This window comes from Hyaena hyaena, unplaced genomic scaffold (genome assembly GCF_003009895.1).
Source record: "Hyaena hyaena isolate Hyena2069 unplaced genomic scaffold, ASM300989v1 scaffold_443, whole genome shotgun sequence".
Classification (NCBI taxonomy): domain Eukaryota; kingdom Metazoa; phylum Chordata; class Mammalia; order Carnivora; family Hyaenidae; genus Hyaena; species Hyaena hyaena.
In genome coordinates, this window is record NW_024081075.1 from 1,393,050 (window position 1) to 1,420,389 (window position 27,340).

The window sequence follows — 27,340 nt, forward strand, 5'->3', positions numbered from 1 at the left end:
TCAGTGTGCAGCCTCACACGGGGCCTCACATGGGGCTTGAACTCACAAACCGTGAGATCATGACCTGACCTGAAATCAAGAGTCGGATGTTTAACCGGCTGAGCCACGCAGGCGCCCCTAAATTTCTAACGTAAAACCTTATTACTGTTACTTATAGTGCCTCTGGACTATTTGCAGAACTTCAGAGATACATTTGTTAGATGATGAGATTCTTAGGGTTTTGTTTTGAGTCAAATGTCACTGTATAGTTTTCTATTAAAGAAACACCAATTTGGTGGGGGCCCTGGGTGGTTCAGCCAGTTGAGCATCCAACTCTTGATCTCCGTGCAGATCTTGTTCTCAGGGTCATGAGTTCAAGCCCCATGTAGGGCTCTGTGCTGGTTGTGGAGGCTACTTAAAAAAAAAATTTTTTTTTTTTTTTTGGTAATGTCTATAAGATAGTTAATTAAGCATTTTGTCTTTTCATCTCTTTGTTCAGTGATCATTTTAAGTGCCTATTGTGTGCCCCAAACCCTGAGATAAGACTAGCCATTTGGAAGGAAGGAAAAGATCGTCACAGTTATGTGGGAAGGCATACATAAAAAGCAATATGGTACAATAAAGGATATAATGAAATTATGAAGTATGTATGTACAAGATAAATTTGAGGCATATAAATGGTGGCCATTATATAAAAAATGAAGATGATTATTTGAAGATGATTAGGAGTTTGCTAGGCAAAGAGAATCAGCAAGAAAACTTCCCAGGCTGAAGGAACTGCTTGTGTAAAGGAGTGAAAGCAGGAGGGACTTGGGTAATCAGGAATGGCCGGCGCAGGGTTTAAGGAGAGATGGAGGAGTTAAGGTTAGAAAGACCAGCGGCAGCCAGCTCACAGAAAGCCTTGTATGACACTGGGTTTATGTTTTTATCTCATAAATAATAGGGATCAACTGAGAGATTTTAATCAGAAAAGTAAAATGATCAAATTTTCATGTTATACAGTCACCCCTTGGACAACTTAGAAAATGGTTTGGAGGGAAGCTGGAAATCTGGGGAGGACTCCATACCAGAGATAATGAAGACTTGTTTCTAGACAGTGGCAGTAGAGAAGGATCTGACCTAGAATCAGCAGGGTTTATCATGACCTCTAAGATGTGATGGCAAAGCAGGGGAGAAATTACTCAGACGGTAGTTTGAATGATAGTGGTACTTATTGTAGAGAATGGAATGTGGAAAGAAGAACAAGTTTTAAGACCTTGAACTCCGTATTTATATAGTTGAGTTTAGAAGCACTTGTGGAACATCTCGATAGAGATCCAAGAAGGCAGTTGGATATAGATCTGGGTGCTCAGGAGAGAGCTAGAAGAAACTGACATACAGGTGACACTTCCCGAGGAGAGTAGGGAGACTCCGGAAAGAGGGAGGTTTGAGAAATAAACCATTCCCTCATCCTCTCTGGAAAGTAAGAGAGCAGGAAGTGAGTTGAGCTTATGAAGGAAACTCAGAAGGAATAGCCAGAGAGGAGGAGGCTTGGGAGGCTCACAGAGACCAAGGGAGGACAGCGTAGCAAGGAGGATGAGCGGAAGGGATCAGCAGTGCTACCTTGCAAAGGAAGATTCTATAAATTTTAAGAAAATATCTTTTAATTTTTGTGATTGAGATATTTAGAGGAGGAAAGGGAGGGTTATTTATTTAAATGGATTTTAGACAGTTGGCTTATCAACTAAAAGATAAATTTAGGTCTGTATTTATGTCTTATAGAAAATAAATCTAAAAATGTAAAAAGTAGAAATAATAAAAATAGTAGCTCTGTGTTAGTCTCCGAGCCGACAGCGTGGAGCCTGCTTGGGATTCTCTTTCTCCTCTCTCTCTGCTCCTCCTCCTGCATGCTGTCTTTCTGTGTCTCTCAAAATAAATAAATAAACATGAAAAAAAAATATTAGAAGAAAAGATGGGTCCATAGTTACATAGTGTTCAGTGCTCTTAATGACACCAAAATTGGTCAGGAAAAGGCCATAAATTGGACTGCATATAAATTCACCATTTCTGTGTGCTAAAAAATACCATAAAATTAAAATGTAAATGGCAGACTGGGAGAAATACTTGCCACATATTTGACAGTGGTTTAATATCCTTAATATTTAGAAGATCTATTAATAAAATGAGTAACTGGAGATTACTGGTTAAGCAGTTATTCATTGAAATGGATTTATCTCTACTTCCTTCCAAATTTTTGAAAAAATGATAGAAGAGAATCACAAGAAGTATAAACATCCAAAGATAGAAAATATGGGAGTGGAGAAATGGTAGATTAAGTGGTTGGACTCCCTTTCTTCAAGTAGAAAAGCTGGACACAATTTACCAAAATTTATGTGGAAGGTAACGGGGAGCTAGAAGATGGTGGAAATTTATTTGTGAGGCCAAGGTCTGTGGAAGGAGGGAAGCTCATAGATATGCGATCAGATTTGAATCTACTTCTGCCCTAGAGGAACCTGCTAATTCAAGAAGAGGCAGGCAAGGAAGAATCTGGCAAGCTCAACAGAAATTTTGATGGACTCAAGGGATTGGAAGGTGTGGGACAAAAATGATACTCTGAGACAGATCAGGGAGAAAGGACCCTGGAAAACTTCTTGGGCTTTGAGCAGAAGTCCCAGAGGCCTGCATACTAGAAATACTAGTGTCTCAGAAGTGCCGGAAGTCTAACTGTAAATCCTCTCAGTTTTTGATTGGATCACGGTGATCTTGATAGAAATTAATGTAAATCCTTTCTGGAAGAAGATAACATTACCCAGAGCCTCAGATGATATCTGCATTTATTTACACTCATAAATTACATTTATTTACACTCATCCAGTAGATGAGAATTGAAGACAGTTTGGCTGAAACCAAGAGAAACAACAGACTATGGAAGTGGACCCACAAGGTTCCAGATAATGGCATTTTAGAAAAGGATGATATATATAATGTGTTTATAAATTTTTTTAATGTTATTTATTTGTGTGTGTGAGAGAGAGACAGTGTGAGCAGGAGAGGGTCAGAGAGAGAGGGAGACACAGAATCTGAAGCAGCTCCAGGCTCTGAGCTGTCAGCACAGAGCCCGACGCAGGGCTCGAACCCATGAACTGTGAGATCATGATTTGAGCCGAAGTCAGATGCTTAACCGACTGAGCCACCCAGGTGCCCCAATATATAATGTGTTTAAAGAAATGAAAGACAAGATTAAGAATCAAGAAACAGGAACTTTTTAAAAAAGAAAAAAAAAAAAAAGAACCAGATGTAAATTCTAGACTGAAGGATTATAACTGAATTGAAGTTAAGATCTTAATTGACAGACTTAACACAGATTAGTAGTAGCAATAAATTGAAAATAAATATTCAGAACGATGAGAAATGTAGAGAAAGATGGATAGGATACATCAAAGAATGTATGATGTGAGATTCAGTGAAAATGTTGAATGAGTATGTAATTGAAATCCAGTAAGAGAGGAGGGAGGAATGGTACAGAAGCAGTATTTAGAGAGAATGGCTGAGAATTGTCAGTAATAGACCGAAGTATCAGATCACAACTTCAGGAAATACTGTAGACCCTAAGCTAGATAGATAAATTCAAATAAAATCTCACTGAAACATAAGATTGTCAAAAACCAAAGAGAACAAGAAAATCTTAAAAGTAGCCAGAGAAAAATCACATAGTACATTCAAAAGAGCAATAAGACTGACAGCTAATTTCTCAACAGACGTAGAAGTCAGAGACCATGGAATATTTTAAAAATGTAAACAAGAAGGTCAGCTGCTAGTCTAGAATTCTGTACCCAGCAAAAAACCTTTCAGAAGTGAAGACAAAATACCATCTTTTTATATCAACAAAAAACAGAAAGAAGTAATCTGACCAGACCCGCACTGGATGGAGGAAGAACTAAAAGTAAAGATTTTTCTTTAGGCAGAAGGCAGATGATCTTGCATGAGAACTTCAAGGTGTAGGAAAAATGAAGAACAAAGCGAGGGTGGATGCAAATGTATCGATGTATAGAACAGCAATAGTATCTTGTATGGTTTATGATATATGTAGAATTAAATATATATAGTAATAGCATTTAAGTTGTGGGGATGTAAATAGAGTTAGTAACCTGTGGTTTTGCATTGTTCAGGAGGTGGTAAAAATATTAATTTACTTAAGACCGTTAAATCAAAGATGCATGTTGGATAGTCATTAAAAGAATGATAAGAGAATATATACCTACCAAACTGGTAGAGGAAAAATACAGAGAAGGAGGAATTGTCATCAAGTAAAACTTGGTTAACCCAAATGGAGGCAGAAAGACAGAAGAAGGAACATAGAACGTTTGGGAAAAATAGGGGGCAAACAGTAAGAAGATACATTTAAGCCTATGATATTAGTAATTAAGTGAAATAAAAATGAACTAAATTTTTCATTTAAAATACAGAGATTCACAGATTAGTTAAAAACACAAAGTGGATCATAACTTCATGCTGCTTACAAGGATGCAGATAAGTAGAAAGTAAAATGGAAGAAGAGGATGTATCACCGAAATACTAACTAAAAGGGGAGCTTAATTAGATTAACATTGTAGAACTTAGGCCAGAGAAACATTACTGGGGTTAAGGAGAGACATTTCATAATGATAAAGTAGCTCAACAGTTCTACATCTGTATGTACCTAAAAATAAAGTCTCAAAATACACAAGGCAAAAATTAACCAAGAATAGGCAAATCCAAAATCACAGTGGGAAATTTTAACACATTTTATTAACTGGTAAGGAATCGGGTGTAAAATATCTCAATTACATAATTAACAAAAGAGTTAATCTTACTGGGTTTACCAGTAGATTAGATGCAGTAGGACAGAGAACTAGTAAACTGAAGTAATAAATTTTAAAAATAAATGCAGTATAAAATGAAATATGAAATAAATAGGACACTACATCTATTATCTAGAAACTGTATGCAGTTTTTATACAAACATGAAACATTTATCAAAATTTTTTTTTTGAGATTTTTTTTAATGTTTTTTTTTTTTTTTAATTTATTTCTAGGAGAGAGAGAGAGACAGCGTGAGCAGGGGAGGGTCAGAGAGAGAGGGAGTCACAGACTGAAACAGGCTCCAGGCTCTGAGCTGGCAGTCAGCACAGAGCCCGATGCGGGCTCAAACCCACGAACCGCGAGATCATGACCTAAGCGAAAGTCGGATGCTTAACCGACTAAGCCACCCAGGCACCCCAACATTTATCAAAATTTTTGATCCCCAATGTAATTCTGGTTTCAAAAGGTTGAAACCAGACTTATAAAGATAGGCTTACTGTTTGAAAAATCAGCATAAATCACCAAGTTAATAAAGTAAAGCAGAAAAATAATGTGATAATGTCAATAGATACAAAAATTTGCTTTTAATAAAATTGAGCATCCATTTAAAATGAAATCCTAGGGGCGCCCGGGTGGCTTAGTCGGTTAAGCGTTCGACTTCGGCTCAGGTCATGGACTCACGGTTCATGGATTCGAGTCCCTCATCGGGCTCTGTGCTGACAGCTAGCTCAGAGCCTGGAGCCTGTTTAGGATTCTGTATTTCCCTCTCTCTGACACTCCCCTGCTCACGCTGTCTCTCTCTCTCTCTCTCTCTCTCTCTCTCTCTCTCAGAAATAAATAAAACATTTAAAAACAATGAAATCCTAGAATAGGTTATGACTAGATAGTAACAGTCCTTAATTTGATAGAGATTGCTAAGAAAAACCCTATAGCAAACATCATGTTTAATGGCGAAATGTTGAAAATTTTCCTTCTGAGACTGGGGAAGAAATAGGTTATTTTCAGTTACAATTTTTAATCATTATTTTACTAGAATAGTAAATATTAGAATATAACATTTATAATATATATACAATTATAAATATATAAATAACAAATACAATATATAGAATATACAATATATAATTATAATATAATATAAAAATAGAATATCCTACTTAGTTTAATCAGACCAGAAAAATAAAAAGCACAAGGATCAGAAAGTAAAGAATAAAACTGATTTTGTAGATGACATGATTGCGTACAAAGAAAATCCAGAATATTTCTTTACTGGTTAATTATGATTAATAAGTAAAGTTGCAAGCGTTTAGGTAATGCTGGACACAGTCGCAATTTTATACACCAACAACTAACATAATGTAACAAAAATATCATTTGAAATAATGTAATCAGACTTTTCAGAATTAATTTATAGAAATATAAGGTATCTGTACAGAAAACAAATATTATTGAGAAAAGTGAAAGATCTAAATAGAGAAATATACCATGTTCATAGATCAGAAGACTCAATATTGTAAGATGTTGATTCTTCTTAAATTCATATATGATTTAAAATTTAATGCAGTCGGTTAAGTGGCTGACTTCGGCTCAGGTCACGATCTCGCGGTTCGTGGGTTCGAGCCCCGTGACAGGCTCTGTGCTGACAGCTAGCTCAGAGCCTGGAGCCTGTTTCATATCCTGTACCTCCCTCTTTCTCTGACCTTCCCCTGCTCCTGCTGTCTCTCTCTCTCTCTCTCTCTTTCAGTAATAAATAAAACATTAACAAAAAATTAAAAATTTTTATTTATTTACTTATTTTTTAAAGGGTGGGGGGCAGAGGGAGAGAGAGAATCCTGAGCTCCACACAGAGCATGGAGCCTGACAAGGGGCTTGATTCCACGACCTTGGGATCCTGACCTGAGCTGATATCAAGAGTCAGACATTTACCCAACTGAGTTACCCAGGTGCCCCAATCTATGCATTTTCTTTCTTTTTTTGTGACAAACTGATGTTAAAGTGTATATGGAAATGTAAACAGCAGGGAGTAGCCAGAATACTTTTGAAGAACACACTGAGCAGACTTGGAGCAGACCTGGATAGCAAGATGACTGTCAGACTATGGTGATGAGTGTTGTTTAGACACGTAGACCAGTTGAGCAACCTGGTTCACACATAAATCCACTGTGATCTGGAAACTTGACTTATTGCACAGGAGGCTCTCCTGAATAGTAGAGAAAGAACAGTCTTTTGAATAGATGGCGATCTAGATATTCGTGTGGGAAAGAAAAGAAATGTGACACCCTACCTTAGAAACATACAAATTAATTCCAAATCCATATCAGTCTGGATCCAGTCAGGAAAGAGAAGTCAGACAGTACATTGAAAGAAAAAGTTTAATATGAAGTATTCTTAACTGTAACAGGGAACTGAAGTAATGAGAGATGGGCTAGCAAGAAGTAAAGAGAACTGGAAAGAAGCTAAGAGTAACAGACATGCAGAGCCGCTGCTGCCTCTGGGGCTGAGAGAGAGCTCCCAGGGGAAAGGCCGTCTGTCCCCAGGACCTGAGACCCAGACCTTGCCCTGAGGGCACGCTGAGCCCTACCGCAAGGCCGAGAGGTGGCCGGAGCTTGGTGGGAATCTATCCTCTGGAGCCGGGCAGAAGTGGCTCTCTGGTGCATCCAGAAAAGCGTGCTCGTGGGGAGCCGTCTCCCCGCAGGTACCCTGCTCCAACCCCCCCACTGGGTGGCGGTGCTGCGCGAGGCCACTGGCTGCCAGGCGTTGCTGGCCTGCGTGTGCCGGTCTCTGGAGGCCAGAGAAGCTGCTGGCTGGGCGCTGGGAACTGCACGTGCGGCAGGAGGCAGATGTCGGAGAAGCCGCCCGTGTCGAAGGAGCTGGACGCTTAACTGAGAACATCCGGAAGGCTGTCTGGATCAAGATGCCAAGATGATGCCAGTGTTTTTATTCCCCTTGGCAAATAAGATTATGGTGTCTCCGCTTCCTTGTATTCATTCAGCATTTACTTAATACATGTTGTTAACCATTGTCTCCATGCCAGACATAGAAATGTGTTTGTTACCAGCTACTTGAGGGGACAGAATAGACACCGACGTCTGGTAAGGTAGCCAGCCATTCTGTCAGGCAGGAGCCGCTCCCTCAGGCACTGCTGGCATCCCCGGGGATGGCTGCGTATGTGTTCAGTGCTGATAAAGACCCCCTTTGCCTTCAAAGGGAAACAGCCATTGAAGCAAAAAGTCATAAGAACATGTACATGTTTATAAAGTTGAATAAAAGGTAATGAAGGAAAAGGGCAGCCGCTCTAGGAGAGGAGGGTCTAATTTAGATCGGGAGCCAGGAGGACTTTCTTACCAAGTGCTGTTTTGTTCTTTTCATGACTTGAGACAGGAGGGTGAGGAAGAATTAGCATGATGAGATCACTGATCCGAGAGGCGGTTCTGGACTCTGGCGGTTCTGGGAAGAAGGGCCCTGGCGTGTGTGAAGAAGTGGGTGAGGCAGGGAGCGGCTGGGGGTGAGGATGAGTTCGAGGCCCGCGGGCGGAGTGCAGACCACAGCACCCCGCAGTTCTATAATTGCTGTAACTTGAAAGAAGCTTGGCTGTAAAGTGGAAGGGGGGGTATGGTGTAGAGCGGGGAGCCTTGTGTTTTGTTTTACAGAAGTTGGGGGACGAGTGGCTTGTGTTGGGAGGGAGAGACCACAGAGCGAAGAGAAGGCAGTCGTCAGCTCAACAAAAACTAGAATGGCTTACGCTAGGCAGTATTCTCCACTCTTGGAATACATGTAAAACAAAACCAGATCTCTGTCTGCAGGGGGCTTGCATTCTAGAGGGGGAGATGGAGAGTACACAAAGTGAGGTGGTGACTGTGCTGTAAAAAGGAAAGAAACAAACATAACCTGTTAACAGGGAGATAGAGAAGCTGAGGTAGGGCGGGCAGTGGGATGTGGTTGTAAGTGGTGCGGGCAGCACTGATGGATTGGATGCCACTAGAATGCCAGCTACATCAGGGCAGAGATTTTTGTTTTATTCACTGTTGTACCCCCAGAGGGTGGAGTGGTGCGTGGCGCATAGTCTGTGCCCAGTGTGTGTGTGAATGAGGAGTGATACAGGATCCCGGGGATGGGAAGGAAGGAGTTGTGGAAAGACTCAGTCCTCCTGTGTCCCCCTGATGCTCACACGGTGGCCGTACTCCTTGCCTTTCTGACACGGGATTGGGGGGGGGGGTCCTCCCACCAAGCGGTTCTCCGCAGCCCCAGCTGGGTGTCCTACAATTGGACTCCATTCTGGCGCCATGTACCTGGAGATAGCAGCGCCTACCTCAGGTTAAGGGCTCAGTCCCACAGGACTGCTCCCACCCTACTTGATGCCGGTGGCAAGTCCAGGCCTTCTGATAGGCCCATGACCCCCTCCTCAGGTTTGATTAATTTGTAAGAGCGGCTCACAGAACTCAAGAGAACACTTATGTTTATCAGTTTATTTAAAAAAGATTTTTTTAATGTATGTTTATTTTTGAGAGAGCATGAATGGGGGAGGGGGAGACTCCCTCCATCTCTCTCTCTCCCTCTCCCTCTCCCTCTCCCTCTCCCTCTCCCTCTCCCCTCAAAGCAGGCTTCAGGCTCGCTGTCAGCACAGAGCTTGTCGGGCTCTAACTCATGAAATGCAAGATCATGACCTGAGCCGAAGTCAGAGGCTTAACTGACTGAGCCACCCAGGCATCCCTGTTTATCAGTTTATTAAAACACATGATGTTTTTCTTTTAATCTTTATTTATTTTTGAGAGATGGAGAAACAGTGTGAGCTAGGGAGGAACAGAGGGAGAGGGAGACATAGAATCCGAAGCAGGCTCCAGGCTCTGCGCTGTCAGCACAGAGCCTGACAAGGGGCGAGAACTCACGAACCACGAGTTCATGACCTGAGCAGAAGTTGGATGCTCAACCCACTGAGCCTCCCAGGTGCCCCTGTTAAAGGACATAATAAAGGATACAGGTAAACAGCCAGAGGAAGAGAGAGAACAGGCGAGGTCTGGGAGGGTCCCGGTGCGGGAGATTCTGTCCCTGTGGAGGTGGGTAGGTCACCTGCCGTCTGGATCTCCTTGCCGACCTACAAGCTTCCTGAACCCCGCGCTGTTGGGGTTTTGTGGAGGCTTCTTCGTGATCAGTTGTTAACTCCATTTCCAGCCCCTCTCCCTTCTCTGGAGGAGGGGGTAGGGCTGAAGATTCCAAGCTTCTGATCTTGGCTTGGTTTTTCTGGTGACCGGCCACCTTCCAGGAGCCGTCCTGGAGCCCATGTGAAGTTGCCTCATGAGAACCAGAGATGCTTCGAGTGCTCTTATCGTTGAGGAATATGTAAGGATTTTAGGGGCCCTGTACCACGGACAGGGTTGAAGACCAAATACTGGAACAAAAGACAGTCTTCTCATGTAGGAAAATTGTAAGGGTTTGGGAGCTTTGGGATATGCAGGGGGCCAGAGACTAATACGTATTTTCTGTTACCTCACATTGAGGGACCAAGGCCAGGTGGGTCATGGAAGAAGATACATTGTAGGAGGGTCTGCATATGTAGGCATAGTGTTGCTCATATCCTCAATTCAGATTACAGTAGTCACCCCTTCGCTGTGGTTTACTTTTTGTGGTATCACTTAACACACAGTCAGATGCGGTCTGGAAGCGATGATCCTCCTCCTGACATTGACAGGGGTCAGTAGTGGCCAAACCTCTGTTATGGTGCTTGTGTCGTTCCTCTCACTTTATGTCATCATGTAGGCCTTTTATCATCTTACATCATCACAGCAGGAAGGGGGAGTACAGTATGGTAAGGTATTTTGAGAGAAAGTCCACATTCACATAACTTTTATGACAGTATATTGTTATAGTTCCATTAAAAATTTAAAAAATTTTTTATTTTGAAGGGCGCCTGGGTGGCTTAGTCGGTTAAGCGTCCGACTTTTGCTTGGGTCATGATCTCGCGGTTCGTGGGTTCGAGCCCCGCGTCGGGCTCTGTGCTGACTGCCAGCTCGGAGCCTGGAGCCTGTTTCAGTCTGTGACTCCCTCTCTCTCTGACCCTCCCCTGCTCACGCTGTCTCTCTCTCTCTCCTAGAAATAAATAAAACATTAAAAAAAAAATTAAAAAAAAAATAAAAAATTTTTTATTTTGAGAGAGAGAGAGAGAAAGAGAGAAACACGACAGAACGGGAGGGGCAGACAGAGAGGGAGACACAGGATCCGAAGCAGGCTCCAGGCTCTGAGCTGTCAGCACAGAGCCCGACACGGGGCTCGAGCCCACAAGCAGTGAGATCATGACCTGAGCTGAAGTCGGATGCTTAACCGACTGAGCCACCCAGGCACCTCTGTTACAGTTCAATTTCATTATTAATTATTATTAGTTTCTTAATGTATAAGCTTTATCACCAAACGTATGTATAAGAAAGAACCTAGTGCATATAGGGTTTGGTTCTCTCTGTGGTTTCAGGCATCCGCTGGGGGTCTTCCTCTCAGGTAAGGGGGGACTCCTGTAAATTAGATTTGCTTTTAGAAGATTTAACTACTCTGGGGCACCTTGGTGGCTCTGTTGGTTAAGCATCCGGCTTCGGCTCACGTCATGATCTCATGATTTGTGAGTTCGAGCCCTGCATCAGGCTCTGTGCTGACAGTTCGGAGCCTGGAGCCTGCTTCAGATTCTGTGTCTTCCTCTTTCTCTGCTCTTCCCCACTTGTGCTCTGTCTCTCTCTCCTTCAAAAATAAATAAATATTTTTAAAAAAAGATGTAACTATTCAATTATATTTTGAATTCTTTGAGTTAACTTTGTTTCATGGCATTAGTTTTGTCCGTTGTGTATTTCTCAGTTATATGAATAATAATTTACAGATCTCCTCATTCTCCGGGGTATTACCCAGGTGAAAGGTGACTTTCTAGTCATTTAAAAATCAAGTTGGTACTTATATTCATTATATATTAAAATTCTTTTACAACCTGTCTTGCTGGCTTAAAGTGGTGGTACTGGTAGCGTGTGCATGTGCGTGCACAGTGGTGGTTTTATTCCAGTTAAACCAGTTTCGCCAGAGTTCATCTGCAGTGGTTACATATTGAGTTCATCTGCAGTGGTTACATATTGAATTTAAAGTTACACTCCTGGTGGTTATTCTTCTGATCCGTTAATCTGACTGATCCTTCAGTGAATGTTTCATGTAGCCTTTGCTGAGTTTCACCTCGTGATGATCTTTTGTTTGCTTGAAATCATATTGACAGACCACAACTCCTTCTTCTAATTTAGGTATGCATGAAGATTGCCCTGTATTTGTGTCATCTTGGCTTTTTATTTTTAAGGATTCCAGTGCCATATATAATGTTGTCCTAGCTCAAGAAGATGTAACTTCTGACTGATAAGTATAGAGCATTCCTTTGTTGAAAAGAAATTGATACAGATGTTTTTAAGACCATTTGGTCATAGCTGGGAACTGGCTTATATTCAGAGGACTTCATCTGTGAAGGAAGAACAGGGGGCATACTAAATCACCAACATCCTTTTTGCCATAGGTAATCTACCCCTCCCATAGAAGTCACTTTATTAGATTTCTCTTATATACTAACGTATATATTTAATTACAAACATATATGTATATAATTACAAAGATAATCAATGATCATTGGAAGCATGCTAACACCAAAGGAATGTGGAGATTAAAAACTGAAACTTTTCCTTAAAATTTACACCCCAGGAGAGAAACATTGTCAACAAATTGATTTATATCCTTCCCTGAACTTTAAAGATGCACCTATGTAAATCATGTACGTGTGTGTAATGAATATGCATATGTATGTATGTATGTGTTTCCGTGTATCTGTGAGTATACTCCCCACCCCCGCCATGACACACACACACATACACACACACGAATCATGCATGCTCCTTGCCTGACCATTCTTCTGCCCACGCCACTGTCTGTTGTGCTCCTTTCCCATGCCAGTGCATGGGTGCGAGTGTACATAACTGCATAGCCAGAGATGTTATTTGTAAAAAATTAAACCAATCCCTTTTGGATTGTCTCAGCATTTTGCTCATGTAATCAGTGATGCACTTAACATTCTTGTTCTCATATTTTTGCATGCTTCTCCAGTTGTTTCCATAGGAGAGAGGCCGACCGGTAGAGTTGTTCACCCACGAGGGTAAACTTTTGTCATGGCTCTCTAGAAGGGTTGTACCACTTTGTGTTCTCAGTGGTTGAGTACGAGTGTCCGTTTCCCCAAAGGCTAACCAGCACTTGGTTTTAAAATTCTTTTCTCGAGGCGCCTGGGTGGCTCAGTCTGCTAAGTGTCTGACTTCGGCTCAGGTCATGATCTCACGGTTCGTGGGTTCGAGCCCCGCGTTGGGCTCTGTGCTGCCAGCTCAGAGCCTGGAGCCTGCTGCGGATTCTCTATCTCCCTCTCTGACTCTCCCCTGCTCATGCTGCCTCTCTCTCTCTCAGAAATAAATAAAAACATTTAAAAAATAAAAAAAAAATTCTTTTCTCAGATAAAAAACTACGTGTCTGTTAATTTGCATTTCTGTGCATATTCCTAAGATTTGGCATGGTGTGGCCACTTGTGTTACTTTTTTGACTTGTCTGATCATTCTTTGGCCATTTTCTTTAGTCGGTTCTTCATCTTTTTCTTTCTGATTTCTTTGTTTTTCTGTAAACAAGTGTGTGTGTCATTTTTCCATGGCGAGTCACCTGTATTTCAGTCTTAATTTTCCAAACTCGTGACGCAGTCTCCAGCAGTCCTGTGTGTCCCGCACTCCAGCTTTGACTCTTCCTGGCCTTGATGGCGCGCCTGGGACAGTAGTCTCCCCATGCCACGTACTTAGTGTTTTCTCTAGACTTTCTTCCCTGTTTTGTGCTTTTATCCTTAGATGTTTAATACAAATAAACATTTTTTGTAAATGCATAGGTTGAGGTAGATCTCTAATTTCATTCCTGCCCCCGTACATGCTTATTATTGAAGCATTGAGCCTTCCATACTGACCAAAACGTAGCCTGATTACCTTGTGCTGCTTCCACAAACACATGGTTCTTTACCGTGATGCCCCCTGTTCATTGATCTCTTTATTGTGTCTTCATCGGTGCCACATGGTGTGCTCTCCTTTCCTTACACACTCGCTTAATTTTCATCGGCCTGATGTATCATGAACATTATTACCCCTGTTCTCTTCTCAGAGATCTTTCAAAAACCGGAGCGTGACTTCATTGGCTTCTCTGAATGATCTGACACCGGTTTCTGTAAGCTGAGGTCACAATCTCTTTTTGCCTTTGGCAGCAAATGTTGTGGGTTGATGAAGAAAATGAATTCAAGTGACTTTTCCTGCCCCTGAGAATAGAATTGAAATGATCGCTAACCTTCGTTTCTCTCGCTGCTGTTTCCCAGCCTTCCTCCCATCTGGGAACACGTCCAAAAATGATAGTATTTACAGGGTGTGCCAGGTTAGTGGGTGAGCTGTCTTGAGGTCACAGCCCACTGGGCTGGGGTCTGGGTGGCCTGGGCCCCTTGCAGACTGTGAAGGGTTCGGTGCCTGTAACCCACATGTCGTGTGTGGCATGTCACAAGGGGGTGCCGACCTAGGTTAAGGTGCTCCAGCATTAAATAGTTTTCATCGTAGGTCATCATAGCTTCATATGGATTCAACATTCTGAGAGCCAGACTTCTTTTTAAAACATTATAATCGTGGTAAATACGCATAACGTAAAATGTATCATCTTAGCCCCCATTTCTAAGTACACAGTTCTTTGGCTTTACGTACGTTCACATTATTGTGCACCTGTCCCCAGCATCCAGCTCCTGAACTCTTTCCTCTTGTGGGACTGAAACTCTGTTCCCTTTAAACAGTGACTCCCATTCTCTCCCCCCGGCCCCCCCCCTGCCCGCCCCAGCCCCTGGCAAACCTCTGTTCTCCTTTCTGTCTCTCTGAATTTGACTACTCTGACCTCCTCATAGAAGTGGAATCATGCAATATTTGTCTTTTTGTATCTGGCTTGTTTCGCTTAGTATACTATTCTCAAGGTTTGTCTGTGATGTAGCAGGTGTCAGGATGTCCTTCCTTTTTATAGGCCAAGTGATATTCCGTTACGTACACACTGCACCTAGCTTCTCCATCCGTCCGCTGAAGGACGCCTGGCTTGCTTCCGCCGTTGCGTGTTGTGACTTTATTGCTGTGAACAAGGGTGTACGATCTGAGAGCCAGACTTCTTAGAAGAGTTGTCTTTCTCCCCCGTTTTTTGCCTCTCATTTAGATACTTCAGTCTGAATTTAGCTTCCATTATTCTGCTGAAACTTCTTTCTTACATCACCCGTGATCTCAGAGTTGTTTAATATAAGGAGCAGTTTTTCAGCCTTACTCGATTTGGTTTCTCAGATGTAGCCAAGCAGGTTGAACGTGCCTTTTGCCTTGGCCTCTGGGATGGTGTGCGCTCCTGGTTTTTCTCTCACATGCTGCTGGTGGCTCTTGATCTCTACCCAGCATCGAAAGGCAGAATTTCCTCCGGGCTTGAGAGTAGACCTTTCCTGTGTGACTACTGGTTAAGTGTGGATTAACTTGGAATCTGAGGGCGTTCACGTCTGGATTTCCATTCTTTCTCTCAGTGACACCCCCCTGCCTGCCCGCCTCATCCCCTCTCCCCCATGCATTCCATAGATTTGGGCCCATGCAGGCTTCAGTTAGTTTCTGAGCCCACCACTCTCTGCCGAGCTCCATGCCAGAGCTGTCTACCTGATCTCTGCTGGAGCTTCTTAGCGTGTCTGAAAAGGAATTGATTGTCTTCCTCTCTGTCTCTCCTGTCTCAGTAAAGGGCTCCAATCAGACCTGGGGGGGGGGGGCAGTTTTAAAATAAACTTCTACAATCAGAATGGGTTTAGATTTACAGAAAAGTTGCAAGAGTATTTCAGAGGGTTTCTGTGTACCTCCTGCCCAGATTCCCCTATTAACATTACACTGGTCCCAACTAGTCAGTACTGGTGCATCATTATAAACTAAACTTACCGTTGTCCAGATTACCTTGGTTTCTCCCTAAAGTCCGTTTCTGTTCCAGGACCCCATCCAGGACGCCACATGACGTTCAGTCAGGTCTCCGTAGGCTCCTCTGCACTGTGACAGTTTCTCAGACTTCCCTTGTTTTGTTGCCCTTGACAGATCATGTATTTTCTATATCTTTCCCTAGGGTTCGTCTGCTGCTTTCCGCATCACTAGGCCAGGGTTAGGGGGTTGGGGAAGGCACACCCCGGAGGTGCGCTGCTGTCCTCATCACGTCACATCAAGGTGCCTGTTGTCAACATGACTCTCACTGACGGTGTTCACCTTGATCACCCGGCTGAGGTGGTGATCAGGTTTCTCCCCTGTAACATTACTATTATTTTTCCCTTCAGAGCCCGTTTTGACCCCTCCTTCTTCTTTTACTCTGCATTGAATCCATGCCTACTGGTTCTGTTTGCAAATACATTTTCTTTCTGTCCAAATCACTTTTTACTGCCACCCCTGCTCTCTAAGCCACGTTACCTGGGCCCAGACTGCTTTGAGGGGTCTCCTGGCTCCTGTCCCTGCTTGTACCCTTGCCTCCTCCCAACCCAGTCTCCACCCAGATACCAGAGTGGTCTTTTATTCTATTTATTTTTTTAAATGTTTGTTTAGTTTTGAGAGACATTGTGTGAGTGGGGGAGGGGCAGAGAGAGAGAGGGAGACACAGAATCTGAAACAGGCTCCAGGCTCCGAGCTGTCAGCATAGCACCCTACACGGGGCTCGAACCCATGAGCCATGAGATCATGACCTGAGCCAAGTCAGACGCTTAACCGACTGAGCCCCCCAGGCGCCCCTAGAGTGGTCTTTTAAACATGCAGCGGGGTGACAGTCCACCTTTTCTAAGCCCTCTGATTGATTCCCCGTTGTACTGGAGATTCCATCTCACCTACTCAGCGTGGCCTGCGAGGCCTGTGTGCCCTTATGTCCGTCACCCTCCAGCTTCCTCCAGCCGAGCCCCTCTCTCTCCTCGATTCCTGTTCCGTCCCCTGTTTCTTTTCCCTGAGTTCCCCTCCTGCACTGTCACCTGCTTCCTGCCATGCTGCCTTTTACCTGTCATTTCCTCTGCTGAAAATATGGTCACCTTCCACCTTGTCCTTTGTATCTCTGCTTTGTGTTATTTCCTTAGGGGGAACCTTCAGGCCTCCTTGTGAGCTGCAGGGACATCCCCTCAGGGGTCTCCACATGGTCTTGCACTCCTTCACTGTGCACAGTGGGTGGGAGTCCTCACTTGCGGGCCGAGGCCTCTCTGCCCTTCACCCTGTGCCCTGGGCACCTCTTGTACTGAGCCCGCCCTAGAGTTAGGTACTCAATAAGTATTTGTTGAATAAATTAAATGGATCTGTCTTTTATTAAAAGTTTTTTAATGTTTGTTTATTTTTGACAGAAAGAGGGTGAGAGAGAGACAGAGACAGCGCATGAGCAGGGGAGGGGCAGAGAGAGAGGAAGACACAGAATCCGAAGCAGCCTCCAGGCTCTGACTGTCTGTCCGGCACAAAGCTGGACGTGGGCTTGGAACCCACAGACTGTGAGATCATGAGCTGAGCCAAATTCGGATGCTTAACCAACTGAGCCACCCAAGCACCCTAAGAGCTGTCATTTATTTAAAATAGTGGGTAGAACTGTAGAATGGAAAACAAGATTATCTTTCTTTTTTCAAACATGCAAATATGCAAATAAGTCTTTGAATTTAACGCTACCATTCCACTGTTTTAAATCCTATCCTGTATCCTTTTGATTTTTATTTAATGTTTATTTTTATTTGAAAGAGAGAGAGAGAAGAGAGGGAGAGACAGTGCATGAGCTGGGGAGGGGCAGAGAGAGACCAGAATCTGAAGCTGGCTTCAGGATCTTAGCTGTCAGCACAGAGCCCAGTGCTGGGCTCAAACCCACTAGCCATGAGATAACCTGACATGAAGCTGGATGCTTAACTGACTGAGCCGTCCAGGCACCCCCTACCTGTATCCTTTTAAAGGCATTGTCAGCGTCCTGTGATGGGTACAGCAGTGGATCTAGAAGTATATATTCACCTGAAGGACCTACTTATTTATTTATTGCCTCTCCAAACATGTGCAGAGCCCTGGACAGGGTAGGCCGGTGGGAACCTTCCGTACCCTTTGGTGCTAAGTCATGGAATAGGGCAGATCTGGACAGATTGCAGTTTGAATTCCAGCTCTACCATTTTTAAGGTCTATATCTTGAACTTAACCCTTTCCGCGGGCAGAAATGGGAACAGCATTATCCCTCTAGTAAACCTTGGAAAGGATGAGATAAGAAAAAGACTATAAGATGATCAGGATCATAATCATTGCGGTCACACAGCTAATGTTGATTGTTTTTTAGGTCCCCAGCACTACGCTAAGCAGTCTATATTACTTGCTGTCATTAATTCTCACAGTAACCCTGTGAAATAGGGGTGTCATTATCTTCATGTTGTCAATGAAGTGAGGAAGACTCAGTTAAAAAATTAAATAATTTGTCCACGGTCGTGGAAGTAGTAAATGATAGAACTGTTCCGGGAAGCCAGAACCACGTGACCTGGTTTCAGACCCCGGGAAGCACTGACTTCGCTGTGTCTTGTGAAGCCATCGACCTTTCAGTGCAGATTCGTTCTTTTGGGTTTTAAAGACTTTTTAGGGATCAGTTGGCATTTTAAAATGTTAATAGTTTTGGGAGAGAGGACTGCCTTAAGCTGTTTTCAGCTGGAATTTGTTCCTTACCTGTCCACTTTGGGAGCTCTGACATGGTGACTGACCTCTGCCAGTAGGAGGCAGGGCTATCCCACTATGTGTGGGGCTGGAGGGGGTGGTTGGACCCCCCCCCCCCCCCCAGGCACTTGTTTACAGCGACGATGGTGACTCTTCTGGTCAGACTCCTTTTACGAAAACTACAGTCTGTGTTGTTCTGGGTTTGATGCACCGGGTTGTAATCTCCCTGTGACAGGACTTGGAACCATTTTTACAAATGACTTGGTTTAAATAAATAAGACTTACTCAGTCTGAAGTTTGAGAATCAGTGAAAAGAGGAGATGAGAAAGGTCGGAGTCTTAACGATCCTGACTATTGTGTAGGAAACCATAGAGCAGTTAAAGCAAGCTTGGGCATGCACCATCAGTAAGCGTAGAAACAAGTAATACACAAGTAAAGTACACAGTGGACCAGTCTGTTTTCTTTTTGTTTTGTTTCTTACAAATTTGTATTTGGGGGTATTTGGCATATGTTGTCTTTACTGTTTTTTCCTAGTGGGATAGCATCGGAAAGGAATGGGTCTTCACTCTGACAAGTTGACATAATATAATTTTCAAATCTGCAGAAAGAAATGTGAGAATATTTGGTGAATTTACATGTCCTTTGCAAAGCTAGGAGTATGTCTAAAGCTGACTTCATCATTTCAGAGAAATTATGTCAGAGTGCTCTGAACTTCCATTTAGAAAATGCGGCTCTAGAGTTGGGGCTCAGTGGCTCAGCAAAAGCGGCTCCCCCACTCTCCTCCTTGACTCACGGGCTTCTCTGCACGGGGGCCACAGCGTGGCCGTGTGGCTCAAAGGGTGTAGGGGAGGGCAGAGTCTCTGTCTTGCATGCCCCCTCATTCTTAAGTAGCTTTTAGGAGGTTTAATTGGCATGTCATAAGTGGCGCGTCCTAAAGTGTGCAGTGAGGAGTGTGCATGTGCACACACCGCACGCCCTGCTCCGCCGTAATGAGCGCATTCATCACTCTGGACAGTTCCTGGGGGCTCTTTGCTGTCCCTTCCTCCCACACTCTTCATTCTTTCCTGAAACCTTTGAGGCTGTTAGGGGGAAAAAGGACATTGTTGAGGACAAAATCATAGGTAGAAAGGTATTTAACCTGTAGTTTTGGCTTTTTTCTTTTCCGAGGACTAGTGGAAGTCCTGTGATGATCGTAGGTATTAGTTGCTCGGTCACTGATAGAAAGTTTTGAGAAAAAGACACAGACATCTCTTCGGTCAGACCATCTTTGAGAAGCTTGGCAGAGCTGTATTTCCAGAAAAGTTGACGAAATGGTAGAGATGGTGACTGTTGTCCGAAAGGCACAGAGGACCAGATGCTTTTTATTCTCTCAGTTTCTCAGTAGGTGGTGTTTCTAACAAACACTCTCTAACAAACAAAAGGCAATAGGAGTATAATCCCCACTTAACTGAAACGTATATTTAGCTCAAGTGCATTTTATTTGAGTCTGTTTTATTGAATGGTATGTTGGTGATTTATTTATTTGTGTTGATAGGTAAAGATTTGTTTTTTGTTTTTGTTTGTGTTTTTTTGGCTTACGCTGTAATAAACTCTTGGCTGGACATTTCTCGTTTTCATCTCTGAACATACTTGGTGAGGTTAGATTCTGTTGGAGGAAGCATCATACTGTTGAGTTACTAGACATTTGTAAAGAAGGGTAAGGTAGGGGTCCACTGTGATGTTTGTTCCCAGCTGTCCCCTAGCCTTCTGACTCTGCATTTTTCCTGCTCTTTATTTTTCATTTCTTGTTGGCTCTTCCGTGTGTTTTGTTTTGTAAGTAATATGCGTGAGGTGAAAATAGCAGCATTTGTGTTACGAGTTAACGTCATTAGAAATGGTGTTCTTTGTCCTGTGTCTATTTAGTTGAGAAATGAGCCGATTCTCTGTGCCTATAAACACTGGCTGGTCTTTGGCAAAAATAAATAAATAAAAATTAACTAGAATACAAATTGAATGTGTTGGAAAACATGTCCCTATAAAAAGTGGTCCAGACACTGAGAGCTTAATATGGGTGAGGGTTTCCTTGCAAAAGTATTTTTCACGAGAACTCTGATGACCTCATGGTCTTATGAAAGTGAAGCTTGGTTGTTTATTTCTGTGATGTTATTACCCTGCACTGTGGCAGCAGAGCTTTCTGGTTTAGAGGTGTCCTTTTTTAAAAATATTTTTTTTTATTTTTGAGCAAGAAAGAGAGAGCGAGTGGAGGAGGGGCAGAGAGAGAAGGAGATGGCGGAATCCGAAGCAGGTTCCAGGCTCTGAGCTGTCAGCACAGAGCCCGATGCGGGGCTCGAACTCCCTAGCCTTGAGGTCATGACCTGAGCCGAAGTTGGACGCTTGACTGACTGAGCCTCCCAGGTGCCCCAGTTTCTATCGAGGATAGGGTGCATGTTAGTTATGCCCCCTCAAGTTTTAGGAGGTAGTAGGATTTTGAACATTTCTTGTTTAATTCAGTTACTGGTCATCATTTTGGAAGGGGACTCTCTTGAAGTAGCTGGGCCCTCTGTGTACTCCTTGATGTAAACATGCCAGTCCTGCAATGAGAGATTTGTTGTGGGTTGAAGAAGCCCCTTAGTTTCTGTGTGCAGCGGTATTTATAAATTCAGTCCATCTGTCGTCAGCCAGTCCTCAGCCTCAGGGAAGAAAGGCGGGCTCCTGGAGGAGATTGGAAGATAGTAATCTGGTCCCTGAGCCACTCTGTCTGGGGCCCAGGAAGGGGGCTAGGAAAATCTTTTATATCCATCAAGTTTCAGTGTGGGCCAGTCCTCTGGACATAAAAATAAAAAGCTACTTAGGCCCCATAGTTTCTAAAATTCTGAGCCAGCCTGTCACTTCAACAGATTTCAGGTCAAGCAGACAACTGCCAGGTTGCTTCTTTGGGAACATGCGTGTATGTTCCAAGTTCCTGCCTCAGTGAAGGGGCTCTGGTGACGATGTGTGTCCCCAGCTGTGCCCTGCCCCTCAGCCCAGCCCCCCTTTTACGCATTACATTGTGTTCCAGGACCCTTGAGTATTAGGGAGGTACTGACTCCTGGTGGCCTTTCCTTTCCTCCACCCCCATTAAAATCATTTGAAAAACATTGGCTAAAGTCCTTCATAGATTTTCTTGAATTACCTGAAGTGTTATTGCACAGATTTATTCAGAGCCACTTGTTTGTTAGAGCTTGTGAGTATTTCGCCGGGGAGCGTTCTGTTTGTGTTTGTTGCTTAGGCTGTGATCATTTTCATGGAATGATCTGTGGGAAAATGCTTGGTCGTCCTGAGAGCAGTCCCTGGCTACGGGGCTTCTGTACTGTTGACAGGGGTCGGTGTCCCTGCTGCTTCCGGCAAGGCTTAAACTGGTAGAAAATTTGACCTAACATGTTTTTGTGAGGTGGTGAATTTTAGAAGTGACTTAGAAGACTTTAGAAAAAAAATCTCTATAAGGATTCCATTTCTTGTTTTTTTAAATTAAAAGAAAATTTTTAAATGTTTTTTATTTCTGAGAGAGAGAGAGACAGCGTGAGCAGGGGAGGGTCAGAGAGAGAGGGAGATACAGAATCAGAAGCAGGCTCCAGGCTCTGAGCTGTCAGCACAGAGCCCGACACGGGGCTTAAACCCATGAACCATGAGATCATGACCTGAGCCGAAGTCGGACGCTTAACCGACTGAGCCACCCAGGCGCCTCATTTTATTTATTTTTTAAGTTTATTCATTTTGAGAGAGGGAGCGAGCAAGAGAGAGGCAGAGAGAGAGAGAGAAAATCCCAAGCAGGCTCCGCAGTGTCAGCACGCAGGGCTTGAACTCACAAACTGAGAGATCATGGCCTGAGCTGAAGTCGGACACTTAACCGACTGAGCCACCCAGGTGCCCCACTGTTTTTGGCCATTTTAATAGGAGATCTTTTAGTAAAACAAACCTGACACCACTGGCTTGTCGCCTTCTCCCGCAGACCTGAGCACCAGCCCCTAGACCAACACGGCCTGTGTGTGATGCGCTATTGATTCCTGCTGTGGTGCTCCCAGCCGCCTGCATGCCTCCCAGCAACAAATACGTATGTGACAGACTTTCCGTGAGATGAGCATTCCAGAGAAATGAAATGCTAGTTTACTTTTCAGTAGCTATGGAACTTAAAAAAATCCTGTTTTTAGAATCGTGGCCTTAAGGCACTAACACACTGATACCTGGTGCATGCAGCTCTCTGCACGTCCTTTGTAACAGAATCTAATCGGGGGAACAGAAATCTGATGTGTATGGAGTTTGTTTATTTATTGATTGCTCTCAGCCATCAGAAAGATATGCCATTCCTTTTAATAAGATCCTTTCGGGCAGTTGTCTCTATTTTAATATGTGAGTATCTTTGGAATTTGATTTGAACAAGGTAAACTCGGATGTCAAATACTGTGGGATGCAGTGCAGCTAGGGGCCTGGAGGAAGAGCGGAGCTTAAATTAGGGCGTCTGTGGCTCCCCATGGAGCCTGTCATTTACCCTCGTGCCCTGGAGCCGCTGGTAGCAACACCCGCCCGATGGAGCCTGCTGTCCAGGAAAGTGCTGTGGACTGTGGGTCCTGAGATTAGGGAGTGCTCCCTGTTAGAGAGCAGGCGAAGACTCTTGTATCACGATCGTGTTCACTTCCTTCTGTAGTGAGAGGAATATGGGAATTACTTGCTGGGACTGTTAATTGTCATGCCTGCTGTTGCTGTGAAGGAGGTTTGTGGCGATCTGGGTGGTAGCTGCGTGTTGCAAAACAGAACCTTAGCTGCTTCTGTCCTTTTTAAAGCCAACTGTTCTAATTTGTTAATGAGGAAGATGAGTATATAATAACAAAAAATTGAAGCCTCACTTGTCAGGTACTTTTTTTCATGGTCAGGTATTCCTCTTGTCAAGCTTCTGTTAATTCGGTGTAATTCCATTAGAACTAGCAAGTTATTTTGCCTAAAATGTCTTTTTTCCCCCTTCGGTGCAGTGAGAGTTGAATGTGAGAAAGGATCTTAATAGATGGAGTTACATAGTTTATTTTATCATGTACCACTTTATTGCTATCTTCTAGAACATTGTTATACTAAATGTTCCAATAATGGAAATTTTATGCAGCTACTTCAAATGAAACAAATTTGTAAAAACTCAATTTTGGAACTCATTCCTTGAGGAGAGGGAGAAAAAAAAAAAAAAAGACAACAACTCACCACACCGTGACCAAATTAGATTTCTGATATATTGGCAACTTCTCAAACAGTGTCATTTCCAGAAAACAGGGTGTGGGGTCCAGTGGAAATGTCAGTATTTCACAGTCACTTACAATTGGAGAGGTTTTGGGTTTTAATATGTTATATGGTTAAATTTCTGCAAAAAATTTTGTTGGTAACAGGTAATTGAAATTTGGTTTTGTGCCTAAATAAAAATGGCTCTGCACGGAATCAGGAATGACTTGTGTTCAATTTCAGGGGAGTCTTCTTTTCAAGAACTTGATTTTGAATTCTCGGAGATATTAGTTTTACTTACTAGAGCTCCTTTGTTTTGCAGAGATCATGATGCAGCCGTGCTTTTGGATTTCTTTTTAATAATGTGTGACCCTTCACCTTTGATCCCCTGACCTGCATTACCTTGGTAACCATTTCATTTTTTAATTTAATTTCATTTTTTAATTTTGGTGTACAAGCTGTAACATTTCATCTCTCAAAGTGTAACACGCTGATTTCCTCAAATAGAGATACCCCTTTGAGCGATAAATTTGCAAAATGCTGTCTTCATTTTCTGTATTAAAATTCATTTCAGTTTTTAAAATAAAGTGTAATCTGTGTTTTCATCCTTTTAAAATTTAAGTTTAGTGAGTGCATTTCCCCATACAATATTATCTCCTTTTCTATTCATGTTCTGCAATAGCTAAATTAACTTGGTGATCGCGCATAACTCACATACACAGCAGCCAGCCGCCACCCCCTCGTTGCACATACACCCCTTCCCCATCAGCACACACCCCATCCTTTGCAGATCACCTCCTCACTCTTTCAGAAATAGTGGCAACTTGAATTAACTAGTCTCAGTTGCCACGTTCGATGACCTCAGATTACATTTCATATTCTCAAGGATTATTGGGACAGGAAGCTGAGCCCCTTAGTTCCACGTATGGGCTTAGAAGATAAGAAAGTCGTCTTTTCCCCAAAATGTGCCTTTCCCCTCCTTTAATATTGATTTCGTTATTTGAGGCATATGTTGAGAACAGGCAACATTTTTCACGTGATCAGAAATGTCTTTTTGTCTCTGTTGGAGCCTGGGTGCTCGGCTGCCCTGCTCGGTATACCTGACTGCTCGCTGGCATACGCTATTTGGTGACTTGTTGAGACATTTTTATAACTGTATTCTGTTTTTCAGAAAATTCTTACTCAGAAAGAAGCAAAACAAACCAAAGTCTAAAAATAAAAATCAAAACTTGAGTTAATTCTTTGAACTGGCAGGATATTCCTAAGAAATCATGTTCCTAAAAAAAAAACAAAAAAAATCCAACCACAATCATGTGAAATTTCTTAGCCTGGCCTGCTGAAGCACAGATTATTTTTTAAGTGTCTCATTATTTTATTCTCTAACATTTAATGCTGATGCTTTAATTGCACACAGCTGAAGCTGCTAAATGAACACCGAAATGGATTTAAGTCCTCTCTGAGCTTTGTTGATACCTATAAAAGTTTATGTCATTCATTAGAACCACAAATTACAATTAGTTGTAGTGAGCTGTTCATTGGAGATTGGAACTCTCATGAACACGTCTTCAGGCTTCCTGGCTTGTTTTTGTCTGTTATACTTACATCCCTGCAAAACTGCCCGTGACCTTGGCTGTCTTCTCACAGAATTGCAAAATACCAGAGCTCAGAAATACAAATCTTGTGATTACAAAGCCAGGAAGTACATGGAATGAATGTCCCAGTAGTTGTGAGCAACTGATTGGTCGCCGTGCATTTTAAGGTGTTACTGTTGCTGCTGCTGCTGCTGTTGTTTTTAAATGAGAATGCTTTCAGAGCTGTGTAGGAATGTTTTCCAGATCCCACCCGTTCCTTGTTCCTCTGATGCGATATCCTTCCCGCAGCGTGCAGCAATTGTGCCCGGCCTGAGCTTCGCACGCCTGAGCTTCGCACGCAGAGACTCGCAGGGCGTGCAGCACCCAGCCCCTGAGGGGAGCGGGCTGCTGGTCCCCAGAGGGGCCCATGCTCCCTGTTGACAGAATCAGGGCCTCTTGACATCTTCCCCGTAGGCTGCCATGTGTCCTAGACACAGTCAGATACTTTATTCATAAGTCCGGTAGGAGCTGCAGAGTCGTAAATAGGTGCACAAGAGAAATGTTTTTATTGCGATATTTTATTTTGCAGTTAGGTCAATTAGATTTTCTTTAAAGTTTCTGCTTAATGCATTTTAAGATAACTTAATTTTTCAAAGAGAGTCAGCGTATGGACATTTATGATTTATTTTTAATAAGCATTGCTTATTTGCTTAGTGTTTAGGAATTCTAGTAGTAAGCCACACGGATATCATTTTTTAAGCATGATTCAGAGAAAACTAGTCTGGATGTCAGAAAACCCTGTTTTTGACTAGCCGGGTATCTGGATGGGCCATTTGTATCTTTTAAGGTAGTTCTACAAAACTAAAGAACTCGAATAGAAAGACTTCAAAGACTTTGATGTGATGTTTTTAAAAACAGTGAAATCAGTTGCTCAGCTTAACGGTATGGGAGTTTCTGAAACATTACGTGGATTCTACTTTAGTTTCCTCTTAATGTGAAATGTAGATGTTGTTATGTCTCCTGCTTGCTTTTTATTTAGGGTTGTTGGCAGGATAAATGAAATGCTGTATGCTGGCCGCATGGGAACCTGGGAGGAAGGTGCTTTGAATTTAGACTTCATCCTGCGGCTGTCCTATGGCTGTCCTGCTGGTCGCAGCAATCGTCGTGCTGAGGCGGGTGTGTGTGTGTGTGTGTGTGTGTGAGTGTGTGTGTGAGAATTGTGTGCTGAGTGGCCTGGAGCACTGGCGCTGGGGCGTGCCTCGGGTCCACTGCCACTTCCCACCTTGGTCCCTTACAAGCGGTTTGACCTCTCTGTGCCTCAGTTTCCTCCTCTTTGAAATGGAGATGAGAAGAATAGCTACCTCCTCGGAGGGTCGTGCTGCCCCTCTGGGGAGTCGATGTCTGCACAGTACTTACAGCAGGGGTGGCAGGCAGGACGGCAGTGGCTGTGACGTCCAGGCCTGGTCCTGCGTGCCAGGATGGGGTTTCAGTGACACAGAATTCTGAGGGGAGCACACAGTTTGCAGGAGAAGCTGCAGGGAGCTCCCCTGGCCGTCTTCTGACAGCGTCTGAGAGCCGGGAGTGCTCCCGGGGAGGGGAGCCAGGGCGGCGCTTCGGGTTATGAGGCGCCTCCAGAGCAGGTGCCGGGTCAGGTGCATAAAGGTAAATCTGGGCCCCTGACCTTTTAGGAAGAGAAGTTTAGATGATTAAGAGCATGTAACCCTTTGTTGATAGGTCCTTTTGTGTTAGCGGTTTTTGGCTATGGAGATACGAGAGAAGAGACCCCTGGGAGAGACACCTCGTCTTTCACTTAGCTGGGCCCATGCTCGTTCTCTCTCAGCTTCCACAAGCTGCCCAGCGGGCTCCCAAGAAGTCTGGAAATTATATGAGGTGTCAGTGCTTCTTCCTCAGTCGAAAAAGTGGAAGGAAGTCACTGTTTGGGGGAGGAGGGTCACATATTTTTCTAGGTCCTTTCCATACATTTCAGTTATCTAAATTTTTCTGAGGTGGCTG

At 43.4% G+C, this 27,340-nt stretch overlaps 1 protein-coding gene across 1 annotated transcript in view; it reads left to right on the top strand.

Annotated features, from left to right (window-relative positions):
• LOC120245988 (calmodulin-binding transcription activator 1-like) overlaps nucleotides 1-24,343 on the top strand; it is an 84,668-nt gene extending 60,325 nt beyond the window's left edge. Inside the window, exon 4 of the mRNA XM_039253269.1 lies at nucleotides 24,079-24,343. Within this exon, the coding sequence (XP_039109200.1) occupies nucleotides 24,079-24,087 (9 nt within the window). The 3' untranslated portion in view covers nucleotides 24,088-24,343. The remainder of the gene's footprint in view (nucleotides 1-24,078) is intronic.
• Nucleotides 24,344-27,340: the final 2,997 nt, after the last annotated feature.